The sequence below is a fragment of the Ornithodoros turicata genome, chromosome 5 (assembly GCF_037126465.1).
Source record: "Ornithodoros turicata isolate Travis chromosome 5, ASM3712646v1, whole genome shotgun sequence".
Lineage (NCBI taxonomy): Eukaryota > Metazoa > Arthropoda > Arachnida > Ixodida > Argasidae > Ornithodoros > Ornithodoros turicata.
This window is the reverse complement of record NC_088205.1, coordinates 43,926-67,021: the sequence shown is the minus strand read 5'-3', so window position 1 is coordinate 67,021 and position 23,096 is coordinate 43,926. Positions and strand designations below refer to the sequence as shown.

Genomic DNA, 23,096 nt, shown 5'->3' with positions numbered 1-23,096 from the left:
ACCAGCAGTTAGTAGTTATTTAGCAGTTGGGTAAAGGGTGGATCCCATAACACGCGACAATCGACAAATTCGGCGGCGGCACCCGGGCTCTCGCGACAAAAAAAGCTGTGTCGCGGCTACAAAATCTTGGATCTCCTCCCCGTAGATATTTGTCGCTTGTCGCCAGTCACCGTTGCCCGGCGCGTGCCCAAAACTCGTTAGATTTGGCGGTATGTAGCTGGAGCGAACGACAAAGCATAGAGATGTGGGGAAAACAGCGTAGCGTGGGTGGCAAGTCAACTTTGTTATAATGAAATTTCGAGATTGTAGGGGAAAAGTAGCCGTTTGAATCGATGGTTATGGCGTATGACCAAAATCTATTGCACATTGTGTGGAAACGGGTAGAACTGCAGCGCCACCACAGACACACATATTAACAAACTTACGGTAGTGTAAATTTCTTTCGGTGTTTATCTTCCTGCGGCATTTCAATCGAAATTTTATTTTGTTTTTGACAGATATGCCGCATAATCAATTGAAAAATACGAATTCTTCTCTCGCAAACGTAGTTTTGTCGCCAGCTGCTGTCGCCTCACAAATGGATCAGGAAGCCGCGACAGCGGCGACAGCGACAGAATGTGTAGCGTGTCGCTTGTCGCGTGTTATGGGATCCGCCCTTAACAGCCCAGCAGTGCTTCCGCCCAGCAGTGCTTCTTGCTCGTTATGTCTGCGGATTTTCTTTACGTAAGATCGAGAAAGGAGGACACTTATTCCGAGAACTGTTCGATAACAAGGCGGTTTAAAGGAGTACAAAAGGCCATCCAAAACTTTTTAAGATTAAGACGTCCGATGAAAGTTTGTGTGTCATTTTACCGAACAGCGCGAAAGGTTTTGATGTATGCAATCTGTTTCCCAGAAAAAAAAACTCACACAAACATGGCTCCGCGCGTTCACCCTTAACTCGCCACTCCTGGAATAACGAGGAGAAGTACGATGGCACGTCACCGATGAGGTTACCGGGGCAACTCCTTCTGGTTCGCTGGTCAGTGGGGGTCAGCGCCCTGTCCCTTTGCCGCCGTAAACCAGTTTTGCCAGTTCCCCCGGAGAATTGGGGATAGAAGGAAAGGCCGAATCATGACCGAGCTTTTCAGAACCTTTCAGCTGTTCAGAACCCCGAACAGCCGAGTAGCAGACGACAGCTGAGTAGCAGACAACATTTCTCTAGACCAATGCGAGCGTGGCCCCTGTAGCGTCAGCGCGAGGACCCAGGCAGATCACAGGCTGGTACTGCTCTCCACCGCCGTTGCGCACGGTCGCTTTTTGCGGCGTACTTTAAATTCAATTTCTGCGATAATTATGACTCTATGTGGTGAATTAATTCCTATGGTGCATCTTACTGGCCTGCTTAGCAGTTTTATACAAAGAAAACAGGGTGTTAAAAAGGACTTCTGTGCTACTTTAAGGCAGAGGCGTCTGGGGGCTCACGCGCATGCCACGCGCTCGCACATTCCGATTCCGTCTGACGACGGCTGGATATGTGAGATTAGCGAAAAAAATATTTTCATATCGAAACACAACGTGAAAATACTACTTCGCGCTATGCTTTGTTGCGATAAATCCTAAAAACGTTTTGATGCCAGCTTCACTCGTAGATTGCACTTAAATTAATTTTTGTACCGCAAAAACACTGATAAAGAAAAACGTTTCTGGTTCCGTAATACTGAATAATAGCTCGCAGCTTAATTTATTGCACGACGTTGACACACACATTTCGTTTATTTTCAGTATCCGAGCGGAATGCTGAAGTCCATCATTGGCGAATGGGTGATCGTGGTCGTATTTCAAGTCTACGTGCTCACGTACTTGTCGGATTTTCGAAAAGCGACATTCAAATTTAGGATCGAACTCTCCACGCACAAAAAGGATACTTGACGCCTCGTAGCAGGAGTTAGACCAAACAAAACACTACTTTATATCCATATACTTTACAGTCATTTATTTGGTCTCACGCACGCTACGAAGCCTGCAGTCACAGGGGCCACAGCAGGGTTAGGGTATCTGGCTACATGAACGAATAGAGATATGTTCGCTTACAAAATTACTTTAAAAGCGATAAAAAGCACAGCCCTTTGTAAAAAAAAATGTACTGTACTGTTCCTCTTGGTTTTATGGACTTTATAGGCCTTTAAAGGACCAAACATATTCATATGCATAATTAAACATCAATGAGAGTGCACGCAGAACACACGACAGACGCGACTCCTCTCCCTTTGATGTTGAATTGTGCCTCACCAATTCACTCAGGTTTCAGTTCTTGCTGACTATATTCACATGCTATCGTTGTTTCGGGCGAAGTTCGCTTGTTGTTACGTGAAGAAATAGCATGTTGTGGAATGGATCCGGTATTCCTATGAGAAAATGGCGTATTGTGAAATGGAATCAGCTGTTCTTTAGTTTGGCCATGTCGAAATCAGTTCGTAGTTGTTCTTTGTAACATTCGTGCTACTACGAAAATGCGTATGATTAAGTGAAAGTACACCCTCAAAGAATTGGTTTTTCTCGTGGATTTATGCAGGATTCTGAAGTTTTTCCTAATTTAATATTTTTCTGCGGCGAATTTCCTGCTGCTTGCCGCTTACCACTGCCACTGATTGTTGATAATTTTAAGTGATAGTGAATCTCTTTTACGTTCGCGTTCCAGTACTTCCAAGTACTTAAGCTGATGATGCGTTTTAAATGGCCTCCATGCACTTGTCCTCTGAATCAGGCTATAGTTACCACATTTCTTTTTCAGAGAGGCGAACCCAGGAATTAGCGCACATGCAGACACGCCGTTATACAGGGTGTTGCACGAGAGAGTAACCACTAATTATTAAAGAAAATCTATGAGAGATAAAAATTGGAAACCTTCTGCGGCAAGCCCTTTCACCATCACCACCGAAACCTTCTGCACGACACTTGTGAAGATTTTTGCTACCAAAACAGGTGTTTTCTATATGAGTGTGCCTCATTAATTAGTCTAATTAGCTTGATTGAAGTAAAAAATTTGCCAAGAAAAGTTAACGTGTTTTTTCCCCGTTAATTAGAAAGCCCATGGCCACAACACACCATTTCAGTCATAAATACAGGATCTTTCACAATGTTTCCACAAAAATTTGACACCCGAAAACACGTAACAACCGCCAGAAAAACCGTCGCTCGTCAAGGCGCGTTGGCCAAGTTGTCCCGCCTAAAGTATGGGGAAAAGGAAAGGAAACACAGAAAACATCACAGAACATCTGATGTAGGTGATTAACAGTAACTGAAGGCTGCGAACAGATAAGCTTACGAAGGCAAAATGCGTGATTGCGCCCGGTCGCCGCCCTCCTTTTTCTGTTTTTCTCATGCTGTTTTCATGCGCAGTGGGAGTGTCTTCGGGCCGTGCTGATTGTCCCGGCACTGCGAAATCCGAAAGCGCGCTTGCAGATATGGCAAGTTTTCGGGTGTCAAATAGTTGGGGGATAGTTGAAGAAACTTTAAATTACGATTGGAATAGCATGTGGTGGCCACGGACTTACTATTTAAGGCAAAAAAAAAGTTACCTTTCCTTGGCAAAATTTTGAGTTCAGTTAAGATAATTAGCCTAACTAATGAGGTACACTATGTGGAAACCTGTGTTCCCACAACCTCGAGGCATCAGCCCGACCGTTCCGTGGCCAAGGAAGACAGAGCAAGCGAAAATGCAAACAACTACAACAAAGGTTTATTCCATAACTTACACAAACGTAGCGAGAGCGGCAACATTTCCTTGAGTCTGAGGAAGGACAAAACACAGAAGTAACACGGAACGGAGTGGACGACACGGTACTCAAGACGGGACTTGAGTCCCGTGTCGTCCACTCCGTTCCGTGTTACTTCTGTGTTTTGTCCTTCCTCGGACTCAAGGAAATGTTGCCGCTCTCACCGTTCCACCAACTCACTTGCACCCTCCTGATTTGTTCAACAAACGTGGCCTTCGGCTTCACGTCAGGTAAGCAGCCCTTCCAACCGGGTAAGCACCCCGAACCAGACCGACCGCTTTTTACGAGCGGGTTCCCTTTTGAACCTTACCGAAACCGCCCCCTTACAGTGATCACATGAAGATAATGCGTAATCCGCCATCTCTTGGTGGCAAAACAAAAGATAAACAGGAATCCCCTACAACTCATGCAAATCGCCTGTTTGGGTGGCAAAAACCTTCACAAGTGTCATGCAGAGGTTTCTCATTTATGAAGAGAGTAAGGACTTGGGCTTGTTGGTAGGACATTCTAAGAGAGGAATAGCAGTGAGGGATTCCAGACGAATCCAGGATGACGATTTGTTGAAGATGAAGCTTTGTTGAAAAAGCAGTGGTTGATAGTCTATCGTCATTCAGTCTTCATCCTGGATTCGTCTGGGATCATTCACTCCTATTCCTCTCTTAGAATTCCCATGTGTATCTCACGTAGATTTAAAAAAAATAATTATGGGTCACTCTCTTGTGCAACGCCCTGTATATCATGCACGTTATATGGCATGTCACGTTAAAGGGACAGCCACGTCCAGAAATGTGTATGAAACATACCACAATGTTTGTCATAATTTGCCAAATTTTCTCTCCGGAAAAGTGCTTACAAATTAAATAAACAAGTTTTATAAATTAGCATGGCCTTTGCAGCTGTATGACGAAGCTCCAGCTGCAGATTATTCACTTAAACAGTAATAATGTTCACGGTTGAGCTTCCTTCGATGCTTCCGCCCCGTGAAATAACAAGAGAGCAAGCACGAAGTTCACCTCTGTCCCTATCACGCATGACATGCGTAGAACCTTTCCTTTTCGTTTTTTTTTCTTAATAAACATATCCCCCCCCCCCCCCCGGGCAGTGATATAAGGAAACCGAAACCTTCGGATTGTCCTGACAACATGACCGACGGTGTGAGAAAACTGGCTTCAGGTTTCAGCTGCCATGTCCTCTCCTCTCAGACGCATGACGCGCAGACGATTGGCATTGTTTCCAAGTCGGTCTGCTTCGCTCACTATGAGCCTTGCAGACGCTCACCACTCAAACAGCTCAGGGTCATCAAGGACGTTTCCTTATTGATCGGTTTCATTCTGATGTTGTCCCATATTACCAGAGAGGAAGTTCCGCCATATTCTCAACATTCGGCGTCAGATTACACAAAAAGTACGCCAGGAATTAGGCTGGGGTATTCCTTATAATCGATCACCGAGGAATAAAATGGCGCCATAGTTTCGGAATCGATGGGTACGTATGAAGGCCACCGTCGCTTTAAAGTTCAGCAAGAAGCACGTATACATTTATTTTTGTTTTGTTTTTGTCTTGTTTTTTTTTAACAGGGGAGGGAGTGGAATGATGGCAAATACAGTATTATGCGATATTCGCCTCGTCTTTAGCCGAAGCGGGCAAACGCCCCATGACTTAATCATTCGTCATTGTAATTCCTCTTGTTCTGTGCCTTCAAGTTTAGAACTTTCGTCAAATGAGCTGTTACTTAGGCAGGCTGGTACATATTTTGAAGAGAGCTGTTACCCTTCAGCTATAGCGCAAGAGCAGCAAAGATCAATACGTAATGTTGAGGCTATGTCCCCTCCTGCAATCTCCGTGTAACGCGATAAATGATTATACACTGGTTTTTGTTGTGCGCGTTGTTGCAATAAAATAGTTGGAAACTCTTCGTTGTCCTTGTCTGTTCTTTCAGCTTACGATGGTGCTCAGCACAGCTGTCACACTACACACCAAAGAACCCAGATAAAGAGTGATTCATGATGAAGGTGCGTGCCTTCAAAGATTTATCGCGTGAGGTAGCTGGAAGTATAGCAGGAACGTCTTTCCTTGTAGGATCAGCTTTGCTTGCATAAACCGAAGCGCGATGCGGCTATTTTTTCCTCGTTATGCGCCACGTCTAATCCCGACTTACTTTCCTGTAAAACCACAATGAAATAAGGAATGAAGCACCCCGGAGAAGTTGTTTGAGGAAATTTATTAAACGTCTGTCAACACTAGTACGCTATTACGCTATTTACAATTGATTGCGACGAGAAATGCACAAGATGCGATGTATATATTACTGCATGACTGTGGCTGTGTACATATGATGGGGGTTCTATATACATTTATGGAAGCACACCAGTGATACTAACGTGCACACCTTGAATGCTAATGGAAGGGTGGTCGCGCCACCGACGCCGTAAACAATCTCCTCCTAGTGCAAATAGTGCAAGGTCTTGCTAACGCTTGTCCCATCCTACAGTTGGCGATACAAGGTCTTGCTGCAAAATGTTTGTGACGCTCACTCACAATCTCCGTATCAGTGGGAACCAATGCCCCACACGCAGTTACAAGTGCACTATTGCGGCGGCACGACTGTCGACGATGGAAGGGCACTGGGCAGATGATGTTCGTATGCTGCCGAACTAATTCATGACTTGCTGTTTGCAAACAATCTACGTCACAACACCTGATGTCGCTACCCGTCGTTGGCAAAAGACAGACACATGCGTTGGCAGCCGCCGATCACATGCGTTCTTTTGATGGTTGTTTCTGATGATGGATGCCATTGCGCAAAGCAGATACGAAGGAAAACTTCATGTGCGAGGCAGATACTACCCTGACCTCACCTCACCTCACGAAACACGAAAACCACGAAGTTTGTGGCCGCCCGTGGACGACGACGGCGACGCGCCTCTGCTGCCGCGCGCCACTGCGCCTGCCGGCCAGTTCTACCGGCACCGTCCTAGCGTGAAGCCACGAACATGTGCCTGCTGGGACATTCCATCATCGCCGGTCAGGAGCTCAGGACTCATGTAGGGGAGCAACATCTGCTCAACAAGTTACACGGCGGCAACACCAACGTGCGCTTGTTTTGCCAACGCTCCACTCTTTCTCAATCACATGATATCTTGATGTGACGTGCCGCGGCGTGTGGTCTATTGCCAAAAAGTTCCTGAAATACGACATTCAAAAAGCACGTAGCTGTTGGTATCTACTCTCTACGTAATCACAGCACAGGCATCTGTCCGCCGATGTGATGTTCCACGTCAGTAGGCGGTCCCGCGTGGGTTGGATATCCGCGTGGGTAGGAAGTGGGAACAGACACATGCACGCGTGCGGAGCCTGCATTTCATCGGTCAGTCATATTTCATCGGATGTAGTTAACTTATACGCATTAATTAGATGTTTTCTGGGAAATGCGAGATAGCAGAATTGGAGCCAGTCATTATTCAAATCCATCGACCTTATTAAACACTCCGAGAAGCGAACGCACTTCGAGATATAAATTACCAAATTTCGCTATGCAAATGAGCAAAAACCAGAACTACGCACCACTCGAGCGCAGAAAGAGCGACAGGCAATCCATGTCCGACGGCCACGTGCTTTGGAGCGATGGAGCTGATTGGAGTAGGTACTAACCTGTTGGCCAGATAGACCGATATCCGACTCAAATAAGGCGAAGGTCGCGTCGTTTCTGCGCTTGGAACGCGTGTAGTTCTGGTTTCAGCCCATTTGCATAGCGAAATTTGACAGTTTATATCCAAAAGTACGTTCGCTTCACAGGGCGTCTAATAGGAACTGGGGATTTGAATAATGACTGGCTCCAATTCTGCTTCTCCAACATTTCCCAGAAAACATCTAATTAATTAATTAATTAATTAGTCGTCCAGTAGTTGCATACGCTGTCCTACAGGATGTTCACCTGGCCGTATAACCCACCTGCTAAAACGGCATCTATTTTGTTCTGCTGGTGTTTTCATAAAAATTCTGCAACGAATTTAAAAAAAAAAAACATCCTGTATATATTTTCCCTCCATCGTTCAAGCGTCTCTGTAAAAGGTTCTATCTCCTCTGACACTGCAGCCCTGGATTGACTTTAATCGAAGATTTTTCCACCACGTCGTACTCGTTGAGACAAATATGCCGCAGTGTAAGTTCTTTAAGTACACACAGCGGTGTTCGCGCTAACTGTGAACAACGTTTTATAACACACGGAAATGATTTTTTCAACCACAATAAATGGAGATATATTGTAGGTCAAGCGCGCTACCTATGGCCGCACTTAGCAACATCGTGGGGCGTAAAGTTATGCGCAATGACAACATCTGTTCCTTTCGGTGATGGTGTACGAAAACATGGGGGATATGGAGATCGTTTTCGTCGCTCCGCCACAAACGCACTTTCTCCCTTGCCCTTAAATGTGAGTCAGAAAAACCAACAACTTTTGTTCTTCCTTCCATTTAAGGGCAAGGGATCGAGGAGGTACGCTATTTTTTCGTGAAAGTCTGACAGGGACATCCTGTTGCAAGTCGGACGCGCTGTATATTTGCATAAATAAATAGATAAAATATTGTATACATTTCTTGTAGGCCATTATCGTACAACCCTATTCCTGTAAAAGCTACAGCGTAAAGCCTGCGGTCCCACTCGTCCCCTGAAAACCAGCAACTTAAAGGGATTTCGGCGCTCGTGCATGTCTGTTCTTGATGCTACGGATATTTTGATCGATAATTTACAATGGCTTGTTGCCAACATTTAAAAAATTAACTGCCGATGGACACGTCAAGATATTCGCTATCACTCAACATTGCCAATGCTGGAATCACTTTCGTTATCTTTAGAAGACCGTACAAACTACTAGCTCTGTTGAGATGAACAAATGATAATTCGAATGTCCCCTGGCAGTGCGGTCTTACATGGCGTTCATTCTCAGCCTTGACGGCATCTCATCGCCTGAACAGAGATGGGTGTCTTCGTATTCGCGTTTTGTACGACCTGTAGGTAGCGCATCTTAACTCCAACATGGCGGACGTATCCAGGTTGTCACTTAGTTTCGATTTTGAGATTTCTGAACTGCAATGTTGATTCTCGATGCGTTGAAGGCGAACGAGTATTAAACAACAACAACAACAACAAATAAGTTAATGATAATGAATGATACTTCCGAGTTATATATATACTACACACGTAACTATCATCCGCTTCACGATCACCTAAGCTAAATGCATTTGACGATAGCTGCCGCGCAGCTCTCAATGATACGAGTTTTGTGCACATCTTACCTGCTTTTACTGCGGTAGAGTCCCACAACGAGAGGGCGAGACCCAAAACACAGCAGTACTTTGCTAATGACACTGGAACACAATTGATGTACGTCTTTGTAGCATGCAAGAAGCGTTCGCCAAAATGTTCACAAAGGCTGTCAACCGGTGGGACGAGCCGTCCTCTTGATGCACGCAGTGTGGAGGTTCACGATTCCTAAGAGGACAGATTACAAAGAGCAGGCATAAGGCACAGGGCGACCCAACACAACCACGAAGAGTCCCACGGATAGGACGTGTGGTCCGAACTGCACGCTCGCAAACACAAACTCCACCACACGACACGCTTCGGTTACATTGGTGTATTAAATGATTCAATGCCGGCCTAGCAGCAACTGCGGGACGAACGCATTTCTACATGACGCAGCGTCATAAAAAGCGATCGCCTCGCGCTTTCGGCTGATAAGAGATATATCCTCTTACCGTGTATTCACACGAGCGTGTTTTCTGACGGCGCAGCGATTGAAGGAGGGGTAAATGATAAGGCGCTGAGGCTACGCCCTTTTGGAATGCCTACACAGATAGTGTTCCAATGTGTTGTCAGCTCAGATGTTGGGGAAGCCGGGGATAACGTTCGCGCTGCGTTTGAACGTTGCATCATTAATTTTATGTGCACGGCGCTTGGTACACAATGGACGAAAGAAAGCGAAAATTGGTAGCTCTTGCTTTTCTCATTGACGATACTGAATGCTGCCACGAAAAGAAGCGGTTAAAGGGGCACTAAACAGCTCCAGGAATATTCTCCAGTTATTATGCTCTATGAAAGAACGTGGCTCACGATATCCAATTATGAAATTCATTTACTTCTAGCGAGCGCCAAACAATGCCATTCAAAGAGCATAATCCGCGTGAGTCTCTCCTTCCTACTCCGAGAGCACCTACGTCACACGTCTCACACGTGTAGCAAAGCTGCATTCCAGTCACTGGAGGTGGGGGAGATTTCGGACTGCTAGCCAATGACGGGCCTCGTTGACACAAACAGCAGCGTGCGGGGAGAACCGGTTGTGAGAAAAAATTTGGAACCCGAGAAAGGGACAGAGGAGGGACGACACGACACGTTCTCGTCGAGAACGTGTCGTGTCGTCCCTCCTCTGTCCCTTTCTCGGGTTCCAAATGTTTTCACCATGTACCAGCTGGCCTGTACCCTTGCCCTTTTGCCATTACGGTTGTGAGAACACCGCTGTGACCTCGCGGAGCAATACAGCGCTGAAAACATAGTGCGCACATGAAATGGAATATTGTGGGCTTTTGGTACCTTTTGATCTGGCTGCCTTGGGTTTGACAAGTGTAAATATGTTTAGAATTGACCTCACTACCCGATATTAAAACAAAATCACTGTATAGGCGCCCCGCATTTTGAATGGTTGATGGTGCGCGACGTCAAAATGACGTGTGGCTATTGTCGCCTAGGTATCGCAGGGCGGGGCATGAGCGTGAAAGAGTGCAGTGAATATTCAGTTGGTTTGGAGCCATTGTTTACTTTTTTGTGACAAAAATTTTTGCTAAACGTCACTGTAGGAAACGAATCACACTGCACTGCAAAAAAGTGCACCTTGCATACCTGTTTATTGCCCCTTTAAAGAAGCTATGGATAAACGAATGGGTGCTGAGGAAAGAGTACGGTCTGCAAAATAGCCTTCTACGGGAGCTACGACACGAGAACCCATTTGTCTACCGCAAGGTTTTGAGAATCGATGCGGCCACTTTTAAATACGCTCTGCTCCGCATAGCAAAGCGCTGAATGAGAGTATAGAGGCCAATATGCGGGACAGTATACTAGCCAGTGATCGTCTTTCCGTAACCTGTCTGCAACAGGTTCATTCGAATTATGTGCGCTTAAACATGCCTCTAAATGCATAAAACGTTCGTAAATAAGGGTGAGCGGGAAAGAGTGTAGGAGAGAGTACTGTGAAAGCTGTGCGTCGTCGTTTTTTACCGTGACTCCACGGAAGTCTGACGGTGTTGAGTATGGTGTAAAGCAGAGACGGCTGTGGCGTAAAGGTCGCACCTTTCGAACACAGTAGAAACAGCTTCACCGCATAGCAGGTTCTGCGCCAATCATTGCCGTGAATGATAGAGCTCTCACTTCTGATTGGAGGACAGAGTGGGGCGTACAGCTTTTTGTGTCAATTGTGTGTGTGTGTGTGTGGTGGTTCTTCTGCCACACGTTCCGCTAAAGCAAGAAGCCTTGCAGGGAAGGGTAACGGTAGTGGTAACGGAAACAGAAACGGTATATTACCGAAATTGGTGATGGTAACGGAAACGGAAACGCATACCACGTGAGCCATCCGTTAAGACCGTGCAGAACCCATCATATGCGGTGCCGATGAAATCCATAGTCAGTTGCTGTAGTACGAGGTCGGGGTAGTTCCTTTTGTTGTCCGTGATCCCTGGGACAGAGGCGGTGACGCTTGGCGACGGAAGTGTCCACGGGGCCGTGCTTTCAGCGGCGGGGCTGATCACGAATTTCGGAACGCGGGATTTGAATGACATTATACATCCGTGGATCGGCGTGCTGCGCCTTGCCCGAAGTTTCCGGATGAGCGGGTGGTGGCGATGGTGTGCAAACAGGCGGAGATACTGGCGCACAGTTTCTGTGTTTCGGAGAACTTCAAAAGGGATGTCGCGGGCTTCCGCAACCACTAGCCTTGTCTCGGCCCCGCGGGGGACACCGAGGCACACACGTAGGCTCCGTGCCAGCATAGCGCGGATCCTCTGTGCTAAGGTACTGGGGAGATCGTGAAGCACAGGCAGACTGTAGGCGACTGTGGCACGAATCAAGGCGTTATGCAGCATCAGGAGGTCCTTCTCATCGCGTCCCCACCTCATTCTAGCGAAGTGACGGATGACAGCGGTCCAGCGCTGAACTTTCTTCTCCATGCCATCGATGTGACGTTTCCAAGAGAGGCTAGTGGTTAGAGTTACGCCGAAGAATTTGTGGTGCTGGACATTTATAAGTGGCCTGTCCCCAATGTGCAGACGGCATCGTTGACAAAGCGAGACGCTATCACGTAAGTGTTGCATTTTCAGCACTATAGCTTTATCCAGGGGCAAAGCACGTTACTCTAAAGCGCTGTGGCAGTTCCCAAACTGTGTGGCCGCGATGAATGGGAAACACGTAAGAATAGTGAAACCGCGGAAAACTGGCTCCCTTTATTACAACTGATCGTTCTCATTGATGCTTGTCAGAACACAATGTATGTACACAGTAGCCCCGGCGAATGCACTGCATGACGTGATGATGACTCCGGGGTGCTACCATGTAGGCTTGTGTAATGACAGCCCTAAAATATTATACAATTACATGGTTAATTTATGATGCCAGACAACTATGAATATGCGTGACCCCAGAGTGGCCGGCTTGGGGATTAAATTTTGCCCCCCTTTGTCTTACCCGGCGTGCGGCATACTGCTCACACATTTCTCGTTTTTAAACGAAACTGCTAGCGTCCTGAGCCGATACCTTTTGGTTTGGAACGTGAATGCTGCCAATTCGTTATTATTAATTAGCAGCAACTGATACAACGACTGCCCCGTGAATATGGGGACCCAAAAAGTGTTTTGATGTACACATCTACCGTTGCTTCGACATCCGGGTGTCTCTTTTCCATTTCAAGAGCGATCTTTTCCCACATGGCATGTTTCCTCGGTACATTTCGGTTTTGCTCATTGGCAAGCTTCCACAAGATCGGGTGTTGCTCTACCTGGTGTATTAGATCAAAAATAATAGAGCTTGGAACATTGGCAACAGAGGGTGGCTTTTCTTTTTCGCTCCGTCCTCCTTCTGCGCGTCAGTCGTCAGATTCTGTGCCGCGCGAACAAACTATCCGTGTGGTTCTTTTTGACGGACGGAGCTGCTGAGCGCAGTGATGTTGCACAAGGCCCTTTGATATCTCGCCAAAAATACAACAAAAACGTGCGCGCTTCATAGATTCTGCTGCGCGATAAGCTCCGCCCGCGACCGAATGGTTGGATGATTGCGTGATTATGCTTATACCTCCTTCTCCTCCTTCAGTCGCTGCGCAGTCAGAAAAGGCGCTCGTGTGAATACACCACTGATCTCTATGTATAAAGGCTGGATCGCGCATGGGAGAGGGGCTCGTGGGGGAGAGGCGTGCCTTCGGGCCGCCATGTTGGTGGGCCCTAAAGTGCTGTGTGCGCCCATAGAAAACAATGGGAGGCAACAGAGATTGTGAGTATTTATTGCGCTGCAAGCATTTGTCATTGTTTGTCATCACACAATTTTGTAAGGTGCCAGTATACTGATGTATCCTAACAGTGTTTCACAGGTGTCCTGCCGTTCGATTATTAATTACGTTATGTTTTGCATTCCGAAACTAGACCGTCATTGCAGTGCAGCGCTGGGGATTGTACTACAGCACGTTTCCCAGCCAATATTTCAATAAGAAACGACTTGAGGTTAACAACAACCATGTATATAATATCCCGTACTGCGTTCTGGACAAAAATCGTTCCATAAAGAACGGTCCGGGAAGAGATATACTCGCATGGCAGAAAGAGATCGTTCTGTAGAATCACAGCCGTTGTTTTAGCCGTGTATGCGTTTAGTATGATTTATATCAAGCATCGCCTTAGCACGAGTCTCTTAGTAAACGACAGCGGTGCTTTGCCTCGCAAATATGGACACACCGAAGCAGCCCAAATAATTACTTCACGCAATTAGATCACACTCTTCAGGACAGTTAATCAGGTATAGTGATGTAAGCTTAATCAATTAGTTACTTAGTTAGTTAAGTAGTTAGTTAATTAGTTACTTAGTAGTAATACAAGTTACTTAGAAAGTGGTAACACCTCCTTGAGACACAGGACTTATCTCTTTTTGAAGTACAGCCCTTCTATGTTTGTTTGCTTCTTCCTTTATTTGTTCTGAATACTTGCAGGCGCGGTTGTGCCAAACTGAATGTCCTTCTCCAGCGCTCATATGCTTTTGTTGGATACAACTGCAGCGTGAGAAAAGTTTGTCATGCTTGTTATGTGGAGCATGTTCGAAAAAATGCAGCTCCACATATGGTCTTCAAATTGCAACAGGACTATTTGGAGCTTGAAACAGTTGTGATTTTGTCATTTTGGCCCTCGTGTACCCAGTCTGTGAAACGCAAACAAAAAAGTCTAACACGATATGCTTTTGTAATGAAGATCACTGATGATGAGTAAAGAGAATATACGAGTTCAAGTTTATTCAATATTTTATATCATTCATTATATTATTCAACGTCTTATGTCAAGTTTATACAACATCAAGTTTATTCAAGTTCAAGATTTATTTCTTGCACTTATGCGTTTCAGGATACAATGAACGTGCAGGGAGGTCGCAAAAGGCTACATTTATTGTTTTGTGACCTTGCTACAATGGCAATATATATTTTAGGAATGACAATGATCAGGTACGCTCTCTAAATTTGTAGCACTCAATTTTAGGTTGGAATGAGCAATGAATAGCAACTTCCATCCTGATATTTTCTCATATATGCTAAATTTTAAATTTAATGTGATCGAATATGTGATAATATAACAATAATATATAAGAATATAATATGTGATAAATGAATGTGATCAACAGTAGATGTAAACAACATGAGTAGCCAGAGAAGCAGGAGGAGCACGTTGCAAAAAATGCAGCTGCACATCTGAAACTCCAATCATTATCATCGTCATCTAAAAGGGAGTGTGGTAGCACTGCCGTGAAACCAGGCACGATTTCTGAAGATCTTCTATGACACTTTCCGCAGTTTGCACACTTTTCTGCAGCGTCAGACTCTCTCATAGGAGTTACTTTTCAGTAACGGTGACTCCCATCTTACATTTTAATGTGCGAGGGCTCTCTTGCACTACACATGTACGGTTTCCAAACTGCAACATGACGATTTGGAGCTTGAAACTCGAGCCCTGGTGTACCCTGTCTATGAAATGATACCAACTGAATCATGTCTGAAACGTGATATTTAATGGAAGATGGCTTTCTTGGTTGTGCGTTCTGCGTGACAAAGATGTAACACGATATGCTTTTGTAAAGAAGATAAGTGATGTTATGCTCTATGAATGAAGAGAATATACATTTTTCAAGTTCAACATTTATTCTGGCATATACGCATTTCAAGATACAATGAATGTGCAGGGAAGTGACAAAACAATACATTTATTCTTTTGTGACCTCCCTGCAATGACAATATATATCTCAGGAATGACAATGTACACGTACACTATGCAAATTTGTTGCACCCAATTTTCATACATGCTGAATTTTAAATTTTTGTTTTGCTGCCTATGTGTTCAGTGTATTACAAATTGCTTAATGCAAACAACACTTTGTTAATTTCAAGCTTTTTGCTCCCATCTAAGATATTCCTATCCTGGAGGAACTGCCACTTCGACACCATAAAATATTCAGTAGGTTTCACTCTGGCAGGCCCTGCCACTGCAAATTTCCTGAATTGAAACCCTTCAAACTGTGTCATAATCTTAAATACGTCAATATTTCTGCAAGTAGTTGACATGCTCGATGACACTCCTCCTGCAGCTAAGGCAACTAAAAAAAAGAGTTCCAAGAGGCCGAAGGTAAACCTACAGCTGCACGAGTGTGATCAACAGTAGTGCATTCTCAATAAATAATTTTCTTCTTATAGCGTACATATGCACGCCTATTAACTGGAACAATTATCACAGTTCCCTGACAAGTTTTAATTTCTGAGAGTGTACTGTAGAGGCTGCTTAGATCTACAACAGTTCATACAAGGTATTATATACTGTGAATGCCTTTAAAAATCCCATGTGACACATATGCCTTTACTTTCTGGAGGTGCTGTGGTAGTCAAAGTTTGTGGGCATTACGCAGGTTCTGCATCCATTTCTTGAGTATGTTGAGGCAGCTGTGAAGTAACCTGCATTGATGATGATTATTCCAATTTTTATGGTGCATCGACAACAAAAGAAATAATACATCAGAACATTGGTTTGGGTGCAACCAGTTAAAAATGAATATGTTGTTAAATGCATTGGACAAATGTTAAAACATCAGTTTAAAACATGGTTTACAATCCCTGTATCTTCTAAAAATTAAAAAGATTAAAAACTATTCTAAGAAGAAGTACAATCTCTAGTTATTTTATTGCTGGGTGAAGGAGCCTAAAGTCTAAGGTGTGTTTCTGATGTGAACATGTAAGAAAATATGCAGAACTGAGAGAGGCTAACCACAGTGCGTGCACTGAGGTTGTTCCTTCCTGTAAAGTAGAAATCAGTGGATGAGGAACGTGATACTTACCTGTACACCCAGCCGTATCACACTGCACAGATAATTCACTGGATAGCCCTCATGACAAAACCTGTATTGAGAGACCACTTTTGCCTTAAAAACTGCTACAAATAGCACGACACGCTACAAATTATTACTATCGTAACAAGCTGACGATACAGCTCAGACACAAAGGCGTTATTCAAGTCGCGCCACACCACCGTTACGTAGGATTCTTTGTCACAAATCAAACCAAGGCACAAAACAATACCAATACATGAAAAAAGGTGACAATCGAGGTCTCATTATGACGTAATACCGAACTTGTGCGCGAAGGTAATTCAAAGAAATGAACGTGGCACTTGCTTCCGCAGAGAACACCGTGTACCATGCTAGCAATGCATGCAAAAAAGCGCTCGAGTGCTCGCACATATATTGATGACAACACTACCTGTGTAGTGTAACGTGTTCTTTCAAGCATATTATGCACTCAAACTGTATTTGCCGCCGGGTATAATGCAAGTGTGCTCGATTGAACGTCGGAAGAGCGATCAAGCAACCTGCATCCAGTGCTCGTTTTGGGCAAAAAAACACTTCATAATGGTCAACTAAATATACAGAATGGACGCCTATTTATTCCTCGATAAAGAGTGACTCACCTGTATAAATTTAGGCCCTGTAACCTTGCCAGTACGGTTGGTACGACCGTAATTGCAAGAAGTTGCCATGATCGCTGCGGCGACTGTTGTGGGTACAGTAAGATGGCGGCCGGTTTCTTCACGCTCGCGCTCCCTATCCGCCATCCAGCCTTTTACAATCGAGATCAGTGGAATACACCAGTGATGGCCAGTAGTTAGCTACATGTAGTTAAACTACTAGTTAAACTACCTGATTGTAGTTAAAAAGTAGTTATCCGCTACTTGCAGAAATGTAGTGGCAACTACTAGTTAAACTAATATTTTAAGTAGTTAACTACAGTAGTTAGGTTACTGAAGGCGCTAACTACTTCTGATTTTGCCGCAAGCTTTACGGCACGATTGTGCTTCGGACGTTTACCTCGAGCTACTTGTTTGATGAGAACGGAGGTGCAGAGCAATTGTGTCGTGCATGTGTACTAAATCTTCACTTTTAATGCTTGTCTAGTGAAGCCTCATTTGCTGTGCCCCATCTCATCATCGTATCTCTATTTGTGTGTGTGTGTGTCATTTGCTGTGAAATAATTCTGCAACTTAGTTTATCGCGTAGGCACAGAAAGAATCCCGCCGCAAGCTTTGTATTTGACGGTCGTAGCCATGGCTTGAGCCAAAGTTTAGTATTGCTTGTGATTCATGTTTAGGTGTCCAAGAACACTACAAGGGATTGGTGTTGGTGGACAACGTTAGGTAGTTATAGATGTAGTTAAACTACATTGCAGTAGTTAAAGTAGTTTTAACTACTCCCCTGAAAAGTAGTTGAACTACTAGTTACACTACTCAATCACAAAGTAGTTAGTAGTTATAGTTAAACTACTGTAGAAGTAGTTAGTGGCCATCACTGGAATACACGGTTATCAACTGAGATGGCGGTGCGTCTGTCTTCTGTGCCATGGGCATGTCGTAGAAAAACGTTGCTGTTGCAAGGCCGGCAGGGACTAAAACACGCTACACTAGTCTCGTGACATTAAGTTTTCTAGTGTTGTAACGAGTGCCGAAGAATGCGTACTATACGTCGGAACAGCTCAACTCCCGCAGGTCAACTCATCCTACAGGTCAACTCAGCCCCATTCCCAAGGTCGAATTACATCCTCCACCGGCGGGGGTACACCTCTGTGACTGCAGCTCTTGAGTTGTCTCAGAGTATAGTAGAAATGTCGAAACTTTATTTGTCGAAAAGGGAGAAATTGAACACGTCACCCGACGAATTCTGCTACTCCAAGACTGGACTCCGCGTCTCCCATCCCCCCACCGCAGGGGAATATGGTACCGTGCAAACTAATGTGGTTACTCGACAACACAGCCCTTTCCTCCCTTTCTTTTTCAATAAACATATCCCCCCCTAATAGATAATGTCACTTGCATCGCATCAGGGACATTACTAAATTCTTGGGCTGCGCTTAGTTTCTAAACTATGTATGTATGACTGGTAAAGTATGTACTACACCTGTATCCCCCGTGTCATCATGTATTTGTTCTTGCTGTGGTTCTGTAACTGTGTCTACAGCGCTCTGTCTATCTGTGCAACGTCATAGCGGGTGTCTCATATACATGGAGAAAAGAATGAGGGGGAGGGAATATATATATTAGACGAAAGGAAAAAAACGGGGAAAGGTCAGCCAAATGGGACGTCGGCTTGCTATTCCGCAAAGAAAGAAAATAAATGAAAGAATAAATAAAAAAATAAAAAGAAAAGAAAAGAATTAGGAAATAAAGGATAAACTAACAAACGGTGAAAGAATGATGAGATGGATTTCAGAAGAAGAATTAGGGGAGGCGCCCTATTCCACCGAAAAGCGAAGCTGGAATTTGGAGCGGACCACATACTCAACATTGGCCACGGTCAAATAAACCACTGGAAGCTAGGCTATGACAAAAAAAAAAAAAAAAGAAGAAGAATTCGTGCGTACGACAGTACTGGTGTGATGTTCCTAGGAAGTGAGGTTCCTAGAATACCTAAATGGGCTCTCCAGATGTGCCCATCGAGCAGGCCAGTCGTATACTTCTAGGAGCATCTTTTTTGTGGTTGTATGAGCACCCCTCCGACAGCGGCCGTTTGAAAGAATGGACAGCACGACATTGTTTGAACGCCCCCACCCAGAGCCAAGTCAACTGTTGACGAACCAACGTCTAGCACGAAGATATAGTGCGGAGAAAACTCTCTTTTTAGCAATTTCCCTGTTTTCCCGACTCTTCCCAAAGCAGGGAATAGCCGTGGCCTGCGGAGGCTAGCAGGGCACGTAAACTGAGGCGACAGATGGGAAGAGGGTAGGCGATCACGACTTCACACGAAACCGCCGATTCCAGGAAGCCGTTTCATTACTTGGCCGGCTTTTCCCTAAGCAAGGGATGTGAGTGGGAACGGTGACCGGAGAGTCCATAAAAGGGGAGCAGCTCCATAACCAGAGGAGGAGAAGTGAGGGCGGACGACCAAGACTCGGCACAGAACCGCCGGCAGCAAGAAGTCATCGCTCGGACGGGGAACCCGGAACAACTGGTGTCGCAAGGCCCGAAACGAACTTCAGACTGTGGATCCTCTCAACAAGCAGCTCGACAGCGTCCATCAACACTGTGCCGTCACAGATTGTGCCCCAAGGACAACGTCCAATTGTGGTGAGCCGGCAGCCTGTGCACAGATCTCTTGTGTTAGATTAAATTGTGTGCCCATTATTTACTGGTGTTGGCCTCGTTCCTTCCACAAACTACCCCAAAGGTACCCCTATCTCGTGTGCTGTCGTTCTTACCGGGAGCGGTCATCACACTGGATCGAGCGAGTTGCACGAACCTAGCCTGAAGTAACCTCAATAACGAGTGATGTACCACAAGCGCGGCTTCTAGTTTCCCGAATAGCTTCGTCCCCAACGTTGCATTTTATCGTATCCAATGTTGAAGATGTGTAATTCCTGGAATTGGGGGGGGGGGGGGCAGCCGTGTAACTTACTGCTAGTCTTCCGGTTTCGGTTTTATAGTTGCCTGTATTGCATAGTTTCGAAATTCATGGAGAGGTGTGAGCATGTCGAGGTGGACACCAATGTGACGTGCGGAGAGCCTACTCATTGACTTTCTCAGGCAACGTGATCCTTACAGGGCTTCAAGCAAGCTGGACGTTACTTTATACGTAATCCTGCACTATTCATACGACCTGTTCTCTCGAAAACCCATATGGTGCCTCAGGTTTCGTCGTCATGGCTCTTTTCTTTCTTCCTTCATGGTCTGATGGGAGTTCTGGATATAATCAGCTTTATGAGGAGCGTCAGAAGAAAAGTACCTTTCGTTCTGGAGTCCTGGGATACGTGTTGCATCCGAGTCTGACAAACATCTATAACTGGGGTTCCGGGTATACGGAATTTATTTTTTCGAGAAATTCGGAACCAGCGGCATGGCCGAGTGGGGAAAAGCTCCTGCTCGTTGGTGGTAGCCAATGTGGTTCTGAAGACGGGGAGGTGGTGGGTTCAAATCCTACCACCGGCTGTGCTGTCTGAGGTTTTCTCTGGGTTGTCCGGCAGACTCTCCAGACGAATGTCGGCACAGTTTCCCCTGAAATCGGCCCAAGACGCACACTAACCCCCTGTCATCCCACTCCCTCCAGCTGTCCTCTCTCTACCTGTCCACGTCTGCACGGCGCTCATAGCCACAGTTGATTCGCGGCGGTAACATGAAAAAAATTCGCAGGGTGTGTTTTGGAGTTCCTTGTGGTCTGAGAATTCGGAGTTTTTCGTCGTCTACTTTTTACAACATAGTACTGTTACGCGGTAGAACTTATACGGACAACGACATCTGTACCACGATCACTTGGCGACGTGAACATCTGGAAATGCGGACATTCCTTGACATTGTAACAAGCTCCATCTCATCATCGTCTCTTTATGTGTGTGTGTGTGTGTGAGTAACGAGGCAGCTTTCGCTTGCGTCCCACCATACGGTCTGCGTTGCAACAACTATAGCTGCCCTTTCAAGAAGAATATATGTATGTCGTCTGTGATCCCTTGTCCACTTTAAGAAGGAGGGCGTAGCATGATTCATGGAAAAGCGAAAGCTCTAGTAGATTGATGTCTACTAAGGAAGAGTCAGCTCTCCATCGTCTTCGCCTAAATGTCGCCCGTACTCCATCGTTCCTGTTCAAGATCAAGCAGCGTCCCTCTTCGGCATGCACCTCCTGCTCCACCGACGCCGAGACCCATCATTTACTCTTGACCTGTCCAAGATATGCCGCTCCTCGGGCAGCATTCACGCACCGCCCATCTGCCCTGGGGCACAGAGACCTCTCTTTGGCCACCCTACTGGGCCCTGTAGGGCAGAAGCAATGGGCTGTTACCAGAGCGCTGTTATGCTTCCTGGGTGACTCTGGGCTCCTAGACTGCCTCTGAGCGATCTTGCACTCATGACCCCCTGCTGCCCATGGGCAGCTTGCGTCTTTGTCCTTTTCCATTTCTGTTTCTTTTTTGTCTCCTTTTTCTTTCTCTTTTTTTTTTCTTTTTTCTACAAGGAATAGCAAGTCGACTTCTCTCTGGCTGACCTTTCCTTTCTGCTTGCCTTTTTTTCTTGTTCGTAATAAACATATCCCCCCCCCCCCCAAGCACACCTGGGAAATGACCTAAATAACCTTCAAATGCCTTCATGTCGAGTAGAGCCACTGAATAAGGTATCCTATTCGGTGACTCCAATGTCGAGGTGCCTCCTGGAGAAATATTGAGTTCACTGGACTTGGACCGATGCTTCGCGCATTGTTAAGTGAAAGACTCCTGCACAGTGGACTTGGGTCCAGAGAGCCACTCTTCCTTGTCGCGGGGGCTGCTAACCCTGTGGTTATGTTATGTATAACCCTGTGGTGTATGTCATCAGATTATGGGCCCAAGCGCATAAGATGGTATGTTGTCTACACACTTCTGAATGAAAAACGCATGACGAAGAGATCTACTTTAACAGAAGCCCCATCAGCCACATCTCATCATCGTCTCTTTATGTGTGTGTGTGTGTGTTAACAGAAGCACGTACTACACCACTAATCAGAGTTGTAAAGCGATACAAATATCGAATCCAAAGTTATTCGCGTTCACGCTTGAACCGATTCATATGACCCGATAACCGAAATCACATTTTTCGGTTCGGGTTACGGTTTTGGGTTACGGTTGTTGAAAAAATTTGGGTTCCAAGCGGTTTTCGGTTCCGTTCCGGTTTCAGTCCCTGGTTACAACAAAGCGTGAAATGCCGTCCTCACTCTGTGACGTTCATCTAGTCCCATGCATTTACTCCATAAAGGGACTAATTTTTGTGGCAATGCATTTAGTCCCCAAAGGACTAAAATTACTCTCTTTTTTTTTTCTTCTTAAAGTGTACACCGAGAATCAGAGATCCTCTAAAGGCAAGATCAAGAGATTCCTTCTAGCCAAACTCTTAAATTACTCTGCAAGCAACACCTTCGTAGAAAACTTGAAGGAATACAACATCTCCATGATTGTCATGGAAGAGTTCAATACGGACATTAAGAAGCCCCAGAACAATTGGTTCGCGGACTTTATGAAGGAAAGCTTCGAATTGCATCTTTCCAGTGACGATCAAATTACCACAACCCGTACGGAAAGCGTTCCAGATTGTGTCTTCGTCACGAGCTTAGACAAGCTAGTGGAGGCCAAGCACGTCAGCTACTTCAGTCTCCACGGGCCTCTACCGTCCATGATCGGAGTATGCCCGCGATGAGCTCTTAAATGCTATCGCATTTCAATGACAATCTGCACATTTCTGCCGTAGGTTTTTTCATTTATTTTTTATACCTCCATGTACCATGCAGATATCGCTCTATAGACGATAGCGTGCCAAGCGAACGCAATGCATTCTGACGGGTACTGGGCACACGTCATCATACATGTGACCGTGAAAGTGGCCGCACCCATGATCGGCGGCAAAACCGTTTGTAAGCAACGCGATGTCTGTTGCTGTGCCTTGTTTAGCAGCTTCTTTCGACATCGGTAATTACTTTTGTAGGATGTCCTCGCTGCAAAACACATAGATTTCTAAATGAGGCCTCTTACTATTGGCTACTTCCGAAGACGTGATAACGACACCG

General features: G+C 45.4%; 1 protein-coding gene across 2 annotated transcripts in view; it reads left to right on the top strand.

Annotated features, from left to right (window-relative positions):
• The window catches only part of LOC135393752 (DNA damage-regulated autophagy modulator protein 1-like), a 41,693-nt gene extending 37,906 nt beyond the window's left edge, over window positions 1-3,787 (top strand). For both annotated transcript variants that reach the window (XM_064623987.1, XM_064623988.1), the window contains one exon: window positions 1,765-3,787. In XM_064623987.1, coding sequence (XP_064480057.1) covers window positions 1,765-1,911 — 147 coding nt within the window. In that variant the 3' untranslated portion in view covers window positions 1,912-3,787. The remainder of the gene's footprint in view (window positions 1-1,764) is intronic.
• Window positions 3,788-23,096: the final 19,309 nt, after the last annotated feature.